The 9,444-nt window shown below is 42.2% G+C and overlaps 1 protein-coding gene across 1 annotated transcript; it reads left to right on the top strand.

Annotated features, from left to right (window-relative positions):
• Window positions 1-2,388: 2,388 nt before the first annotated feature.
• LOC139578799 (trypsin-1-like) lies at window positions 2,389-4,177 on the top strand (the record flags this gene model as incomplete). Its single annotated transcript, XM_071406827.1, is given in 6 exon segments — window positions 2,389-2,665; window positions 3,079-3,166; window positions 3,168-3,191; window positions 3,193-3,241; window positions 3,480-3,756; window positions 3,875-4,177. Coding segments are annotated over 6 exon segments (897 nt in total), but the record flags the coding sequence as incomplete, so codon positions are not given.
• Window positions 4,178-9,444: the final 5,267 nt, after the last annotated feature.

Below are 9,444 nucleotides of genomic sequence, written 5' to 3' on the forward strand. Positions count from 1 at the left end.
AGTGAAGTACACCCTCAGCCGGCCCTGATCTGTTTGTAAATTATAGGCTCCTCTTAGCATTTGTGTAAACTGTGTTGAAGGAATATTGGTATTTGTGTGTGACAAAAGGGGGGGCAAGCGGGGAGAGGTATGTTACCCCTAATCCCACCCTACCCCTTGTACCAAAGTTCTGTCCCCTTCAGCGTGTGGACAGCCTCCCCTGGGGAATCGCATTGTGGGAGGAAGCACAGCTCGAGAAGGAGCATGGCCATGGCAGGTGGACATTCAGATGGGGGGCCGGTGGACACCTGCTCATCGAACATCTCATTCCAAATTCATGGGCATTAATATGGAGTTGGCCCCCCTTTTGCCGCTATAACAGCCTCTACTTGCTTCGATTCAGCTACGCGCATTAGTGAGGTTGGGCCCGGATGTTGGGCGATTTTAGGTTTTGCTCGCAGTCGGCGTTCCAATTCATCCCAAAGGTGTTCGATAGGGTTGAGGTCAGGGCTCTGCAGGCCAGTCAAGTTCTTCCACACCGATCTCGACAAACCATTTCTGTATGGACCTCGCTTTGTACACGGGGGGCATTGTCATGCTGAAACAGGAAAGGCCTTCCCCAAACAAAGTTGGAAGCACAGAATCATCTAGATTGTCATTGCATGCTGAGCGTTAAGATTTCCATTCACTGGAACTAATGGGCCTAGCCCGAACCATGAAAAACAGCCCCAGACCATCATTATTCCTCCACCAAACTTTACAGTTGGCACTATGCATTGGGGCAGGTAGCGTTCTCCTGGCATTTGACAAACCCAGATTCGTCTGTCGTACTTCCAGATGGTGAAACGTGATTCATCACTCCAGAGAACGCATTTCCACTGCTCCAGAGTCCAATGGTGGCGCGCTTTACACCACTCCATCCGATGCTTGGCATTGCACAGGGTGATCTTAGGCTTGGGTGAGGCTGCTCGGTCCTGGAAACCCATTTCATGAAGCTCCCAACTAACAGTTCTTGTGCTGATGTTGCTTCCGGAGGTAGTTTGGAACTCGGTAGTGAGTGTTGCAACCTAGGAGTGCTTCAGCACTCCCGTTCTGTGAGATTGTGTGGCCTACCACTTTGTGGCTGAGCCGTTGTGGCTCTTACACTTTCCACTTCACAATAACAGCACTTACAGTTCACCCGGGCACTTCTAGCAGGGCAGAAATTTGACGAACTGACTTGTTAGAAAGGTGGCCTCCTATGAAAGTACCATGTTGAAAGTTACTGAGCTCTTCAGGAAGGCCATTCTACTGCCAATGTTTGTCTATGGAGTTTGCATGGCTGTGTCTACGATTTTATACACCTTTCAGCAACGGGTGTGGCTGAAATAGCCAAACACACTAATTTGAAGGGTTGTCCACATACTTTGTGTGTATAGTGTATGAAGAGTTTTTCCAAAAGGCTATATCCCCAAAAAATGAACATTGTGTTTTTTTTATCAGAAATCATTGGTTGTGTGTACTTTGTTTAATATATTACTTATCTCAGATTTTCAATTCATACATTTTAGATATGTTTTTTGTTGTTGTTGCAAAACCTAGCTATCTTAAGATGAATGCTCTCACTGTAAGTCGGTCTGGTTAAGAGCATGTGATTAAATGACAATTTCAGATGTAAATGTTTTACATACAGATCTCATATTACTGTATTGAATACTTTTTACAAATATTTTTTTACATGTTAATTTGTCTGAAATTAAACCATCAAGTGATAGATTTTAAACAAATACATTTCTGTTATTGAACAGGTTACTGTACAGTATTCTTCTCATCCCACACACTAAACTCACACACAGACCTTTCAACTTAACAGTGCAACCTATTGGCTTTGACTCTCTTATACACAGGATAAATTACAGATTAGATAGGTGTAGATATATATCTATAGATAGACGGGAGAAATTATCACAGATTACAGCAATGGAAAACCAATGGCCTTGCCCTTGTGACAACCAAGACATTACTCAGCGGGTCTAGAGTGTTTGACATGGAAAGAGGGAGGAGAGAGAACAGGTGTATCAGGGTGTGGGTTTGTTTCAGTTTGAGGGAGAAATATAGATAAAGGGGAGGAGTGAAGACAAGGTGGAGTAAAAACACTAAACAGGACAGGCTGTTGTGGTGGGCATTAAAATTATGGAAGTCTACAAAGCACTCTGTTTGGTGACTACTAGTTGCCCTCCTTTCAAAAGGTAAGAGATGAGATTCCCATTATTCCACTGCTTTTCTTCTATTGACTGATGAATGGAGTCAAGGAGTTGGTAAGGTTATGGAATGGTGGTGGTGGTGGGCCAAATGGACTATTTATAGAATACAGGCATAGCCAATAAAGACAGTCAAAACATTTAATACAATTCTAACTTGAAACTCTCTCTAAGCACCAGTACATCAAATGTGGTGGTGTATGTGGGTTGTCAGAGCCAGCATGGCTCCAACCTCAACGAGGTGAGCCGTACGGTTACTCAGATCGTCTGCCACCCCAACTACATCAGTAGTACCAGTAACAACGACATCTGTCTGCTGAAGCTCTCCACCCCCGTGACTTTTACCAACTACATCTGGCCAGTCTGCCTAGCTGCACCAGGTTGCTCCTTCTATGCTGGCACTACTAGCTGGGTCACAGGCTGGGGCACCATCAGCAGTGGAGGAAGTGAGTACACAGATATAGCTTGCTTTAAGTACAACAGATGATGGATCAGAATTCTGAGAGATCTTGTCTTGTGTATGTTGAGGAAGACCTTTTTCTTATGGGTTGAATGTCTCCTGAGTGTCCTGAGCTGGGCTATTTATAGACAAAAATGTATACTGCAATAAGTTACCTGAATTGATGCGATAACGATAAATAGAACGATAAGTTTATAACATTCGTATGCAATCAGTTTTTTTTATTACACTTTAAACTACTACTAGTTTGATTTTTGTAGCCATCAATTAATGGGACCATTAACCATCACCCATATTAACAAACTTATTTAACTTCAAACTTTACATTTGTCTAGTACAGGCTACTTATCGTAATGAAGAATACCAGCAATGCCTGTGATAAGTGATTGGTATGGTCAGTGTTGATCAATTTTCGGTTTATCATCCCATATCTACCACAGATCCTACAGGAGGTGGATGTGCCAGTAGTGGGAAACAGGCAGTGTAACTAACTATGGAGTTGGCTCCATCACTGAACATGATCTGTGCTGGTCTATCAGCAGGAGGAAAGGATTCCTGTCAGGTAAAATCTCTTGGGTATCCTTTTTGTTTATTACTGTGTCGGTCAATTACACATTGGGCCGATTCTCCCAACACAGGTTATAACTAATCCTAGACTAAAAAGCATTTTCAATAGAGATTCCCCATTGAAAATGCTTCTTCTTCTCAGACTATGGTTTCATCTGGGAAACCGTCCCACTATATTTCATAATCCTGTGAAAATTCAATCTCAGTGACACTATAAATCTGTCTATGCATAGGGGGACTCAGGAGGTCCGATTGTGAGCAAACAGGGTAGTCGCTGGATCCAGTCTGGCGTTGTGAGTTTTGGCCACGGCTGTGCTCTGGCAAATTTCCCAGGTGTGTATGCCAGAGTTTCCCAGTACCAGACCTGGATCAACAGCCAGATCACCAGTGACCAGCCAGGCTTCACCACCTTCTTATCCAGTGGGACTGACTCTGACCTCCGTGTCACCTGCACAGGTCTGCCATCAGTCAGAACCACCACCACCACCACCCCTACTACCACACCTGCACGTACGTACCTATAGTCTAACTTGTGCATATGGCTAAACCTTGATGTGAATCTCTCTACCTCTGTAGCAAATTTGACTACTGGATTACTCCCCTTTTTTATTTGTCTCTCCCTCTGCAGCTGTGGTGTGTGGCAGCGCCAGCGCCTCTTTGAACTCCCGTATTGGTGGGGGAAGCTCGTTGGCGACAGCAGGCTTGTGGCCCTGGATAGCCACCCTACAGAAGAACGGGGCACGCGTCTGCGGGGGCACGTTAGTGGCGGTAGACTCTGTTCTGAGCGATGCTAGCTGCTTCTCCAGGTAAATTAAATCTACCTGTATGTCAAAGGGGAGAGCAAGTAATTAAGTGCTGGATTAAAATGTCAGTCCTTACATGATTCTAAGGAAATCTAGTCATATAACCACATTTTGATTTTTGAAGGTGCAATTACATTAACATTTAGTGACGTTTTCCTTTTCAACCCTCATGAAAAAGGTTAATCAAGGTCAATTAGTCAGATGTAGGACATTCGTACAATCCTTTTGCTAGTGAAAATCCTGTTAGGGTTAGCTGTCCAAAAACACCATCCCTGTTTTACACAACCGGTGCTGCAGAAAGCATGGCCATGGTGTAATCAGTATGTCAATCAGTGTATGGATGTGACTGCATGGGGCCAACTGAGCGACGGACCTCCGTTTGCGTCACTCTCTGCATATTTCTATGTACATCTGTGCGGCTGAATTTTTGGAACGGTCTGCTCCGACGCGCTATTTGCGAAGTGTGTGTAGAACCCTTTACTGTAGCATTTACTGTAGTGTACCAAAGGGGAGAGCCATCAGCCAGCATCTCTCCCAAACTACTGTACAATTCTGGTTTTACCTTGCTGGACAGTTTTTAAAGTTTTGATACCTTTGATACATATATACTGAACAAAAATATAAACGCAACATGAAACAATTTCAACGATTTTAGAGTTACAGTTCATATAAGGAAATTAGTCAATTGAAATAAATCAATTGGGCCCTAATCGATGGATTTCACATGACTGCACAGTGGCGCCGTACTGGGCAGGGGCGCCGGTACAAACATTATTGGGCACAGACACAGTACAAAGGGAAAGAAGGTAGAGACAACAATACATCACGCGAAGCAGCCACAACTGTCAGTAAGAGTGTCCTTGGTTGAGTCTTTGAATGAAGAGATGGAGATAAAACTGTCCAGTTTGAGTGTTTGTAGCAGCTCGTTCCAGTTGCCAGCTGCAGCAAACTGAAAAGAGGATTGACCCAGGGATGTGTCTGCTTTGGGGACCTTTAACAGAATGTGAATGGCAGAACGGTTGGGGGATGAGGGCTGCAGTAGGTACAGTTGAAGTCGGAAGTTTACATACACTTAGGTTGGAGTCATTAAAACACGTTTTTCAACCACTCCACAAACAATTGTTTACAGATTATTTCACTTATAATTCACTGTATCACAATTCCAGTGGGTCAGAAGTTAACATACACTAAGTTGACTGTGCCTTTAAACAGCATGGAAAAGTCCAGAAAATGATGTCATGGCTTTAGAAGCTTCTGAGAGGCTAATTGACATAATGTGTGTCAATTGGAGGTGTACCTGTGGATGTATTTCAAAGCCTACCTTCAAACTCAGTGCCTCTTTGCTTGACATCATGGGTAAATCAAAAGAAATCAGCCAAGACCTCAGAAAACAATTGTAGACCTCCACAAGTCTGGTTCATCCTTGGGAGCAATTTCCAAACGCCTGAAGGTACCTCGTTCATCTGTACGAGCAGCTCACAGATCACTGCACCTGTACATAGCCCATCTGTAAATAGCCCATCCAATCTACCTCATCCTCATACTGTATTTATTTATTTATCTTGCTCCTTTGCACCCCAGTATCTCTACTTGCACATTCATCTCCTGCACATTCTACCATTCCAGTGTTTAATTGCTATATTGTAATTACTTTGCCACCATGGCCTATTTATTGCCTTACTTCCCTTATCCTACCTCATTTGCGCATGCTGTAAATAGACTTTTCTACTGTATTATTGATTGTATGTTTGTTTATTCCATGTGTAACTCTGTGTTGTTGTATGTGTCGAACTGCTTTGCTTTATCTTGGCCAGGTCGCAGTTGCATATGAGAACTTGTTCTCAACTAGCCTACCTGGTTAAATAAAGGTACATTTTTTTTTTTTTTTTTTATTATTCAAAAAAATCTGCTTGATCTCCCCCTTTAAATAAAGGATGAACCGTGGCTGCCTTCAAAGCAATGTGAACCTCCCCAGAGAGGAGAGACAGGTTAAAGATGTCAGAGATAGGCTTGGCGATGATAGGGGCAGCAACCTTAAAGAAGAAAGGGTCTAAACCAGGGGTGGGCAAACCTTTTGGCTCAGGGGCCACATTGAGTTTTTGAAACCAAGTGAAGGGCCACATACTATATGCGTGACAAACATGTGAAGCCTATATTAATTTTCACATTGACACGCAACTACTTGTGTACTGTAGGTGTACATATGCTTGCAGAACAATTCTATCCTTGTACCATGTTTACCCTTTTTATTTGTGAACAGATGTTTCACAAAACTGTCACAAAATTGATATAATTTATAACATCACAGACACAGTCAAACACACACACAGATCCTGCATCTCTACCCTTGCTAAGTACAATCAAACTTAGTCACAATATGCCAACTTAAAAATATATACAGTATATATATATATATATATATTACATGACTGGAGACATGCCAAATGTAAGAGCAGATGTGTAAAAAAAACTATTCTAAAATTTGAGTGAAACATATGGTAAGAGCATCTGTTTAATTTGGAATGGTTTCTCACTGCATAACCATCACCATGAAAAAGCATAATTCTTGCTTACCCCAGTCACGATTATTCGAGTCTTAATGTGAACAATGGTTCTGGTCACCTCTCTTGGCAAGGGCATCAAAGTCTGGTGTCATCTTTGATGTAGAGATTCTCAGAACAGCTAACATTTGTTAAATTTGAACCGTGATGGGATTTGTTGTAATTCATGACTGAGAACGTTTGTTCACACACGTATGTGGACCCGAATAAAACAAGCATCCTTTTGGACGTGCTTTTTAATGTTTGGGAATTCAGTAAGCCATAGAACTGGTCTATTGTTGCTGTTTTGTACTTCTCCTTCAAAGCACTCTCACATTTGATGTTGATGAGCTCCAATTGTGTGTCTGGTGGTGCTTTCTCACTGTTGAAAGGTAGGGGGATACAATACCACTGAGAATATATAAAAAGAAGGTCCAAGCATATTCGACAGAGGGGATCAAGCTGATTCTATACCAATTTACAGAGGCCAGGTCATGAAGTGTCTATGACAAATCAGGATAGGTCGTTTCATTGATCAGGCATTACGAGCACAGGCTGTAAAACAGTGATCACTAAGGTCATTACAGAAAACACCAGACTGATACCTATCAGGATTATTTGTGAGGACAACATCGACTAGAGTAGCCTTTTCTGGGTGTTTGGAGTCATACCTTGTGGAATTGGTAATAATCTGAGAAAGATTTAGGGAGTCCCATTGCTTTAGGACTTGGTCAGGTGGTTAAAGTATGTCCCAGTTTAGGTCACCTAGCAGGACAATTCAGACCTAGTGTAAGGGGCTAGGAGTGAGCTTAGGGCAGGCAAGGTTAAGGCTGGTGATGATGGAGGACGATAACACCCAGCAACAGTCAACAAAGAGCTATTTCAAAGTTGTATGCTTAAAACCAGCAAATCAAATTGTTTGGGGACAGACTGATGGTGTTCCTTGGTAAAGATTGTCACACCACCACCTTTGGAAGATCTGTCTTGCCAAAAAGGGTTATAACCAGGAAGGTTAACATCAGTGTTCAAAACACTCTTACTTAACCACGTCTCAGTAATGACCAACACATCTGGATTGGAGCTGTGAACCCACACTTTCAATTGATCCATTTTAGGTAATAAGCTTCCAATGTTAACGTGCAGAAAACCCAGAAAAAAATCGAACGACTTGTTCAGAGTCACTTGCCCCAACAGTGCGTGTGTGCTGGAGGCGAACGAAAGCTCGGGAGAGAGGGGGGAGTGTGGCGGGGGTACCTGTACCAGACAGGGGAGACGGTGAACAGATCGCCAGGTGGAATCCAAGCAGCAGTGCAGCAGGCAACGGGAGTAGGTGTCTCACCCACTTGGGAGAAGCTTTTTTCTGGAGGCAGATTCCCTGTAGAAAATACCAGGGGATGGTCTCTGAACACATGGGGAGGGGGCTTCAAAGCCCTCTGGATTTGGGTGGGGTAGGCTGTGAGACTCTTCTTCCATTGTTGGACTCAAAGGCTTTGACACCTCTCACTTCACCTCTCAGTTCTAATTGAAGTTGTATTTGTTCTGTCCTAGCAAGCTTGGTAGCCTTAACTTTATAAGCCTTATAAAGTTAAATATATCATTGTAATGTATTTTTCTTCTTGGCTTTCAAAATAGCTTCAGACTAAACATTGCTCACTCACTTCCAGGTTGGATGGTGTTTTCAGGTACCTGTTTGTTTGCCAGAGCATAGGAATCTAATAGGAATCTTTGGTAGTAGGAATCCTTCCAGGTAATTTTATCCAAAATCAGGTTGTAGGGTGGGAGTTTTGATTTGGAGTGTAGGTTATGTTGTGGAGGGTATATGTATACATATGTATACCCTCCATATGTCCTTGCCGAAAAATCCAAGTTCATATAACCCTAAATTGATATTTCTGTGAAAAATGTGGGTGCTCACATGCAGCTGTGTCTCTCTCTCGCTCTGATCCCACTGTAATCGCTGCCAAAGGTGATTCTAACATGTATTAACTTAAGGGGTTTGATACCTACAGTATATAATCAAGATATTCGTTATTTTTAAATTATTTATTTTATTTTAATTTTTTTACAAATGTTAGAATTTTTCTGCCGCTTTGACATTACAGTATTTTGTGTAGATCGTTGACAAAACAATTCAATTAAATCCATTTTAATGCCAATTTGTAACAACAAAATGTGGAAACAGTCAATGGGTGTGAATACTTTCTGAAGGCACTGTACATATTCATATTCTTATATACAGTACAGTTAAATTATATCTTTAGAGAAAGGAGAGGCGCCGTGATACAATATGTTTTTAAATCGTTTTTTAAAGCTAAACTTGCTTTAAGTCTGCATAACCTCTGGTGGCAGAGCATTCCACTATGATACAGTGGGGCAAAAAAGTATTTAGTCAGCCACCAATTGTGCAAGTTCTCCCACTTAAAAAGATGAGAGAGGCCTGTAATTTGCATCATAGGTACACTTCAACTATGACAGACAAAATGAGAAAAAAAATCCAGAAAATCACTTTGTAGGATTTGTTATGAATTTATTTGCAAATTATGGTGGAAAATAAGTATTTGGTCAATAACAAAAGTTTCTCAATACTTTGTTATATACCCTTTGTTGGCAATGACAGAGGTCAAACGTTTTCTGTAAGTCTTCACAAGGTTTTCACACACTGTTGCTGGTATTTTGGCCCATTCCTCCATGCAGATCTCCTCTAGAGCAGTGATGTTTTGGGGCTGTTGCTGGGCAACACGGACTTTCAACTCCCTCCAAAGATTTTCTATGGGGTTGAGATCTGGAGACTGGCTAGGCCACTCCAGGACCTTGAAATGCTTCTTACGAAGCCACTCCTTCGTTGCACGGGCGGT

This window comes from Salvelinus alpinus, chromosome 6 (assembly GCF_045679555.1).
Source record: "Salvelinus alpinus chromosome 6, SLU_Salpinus.1, whole genome shotgun sequence".
Classification (NCBI taxonomy): Eukaryota; Metazoa; Chordata; class Actinopteri; order Salmoniformes; family Salmonidae; genus Salvelinus; species Salvelinus alpinus.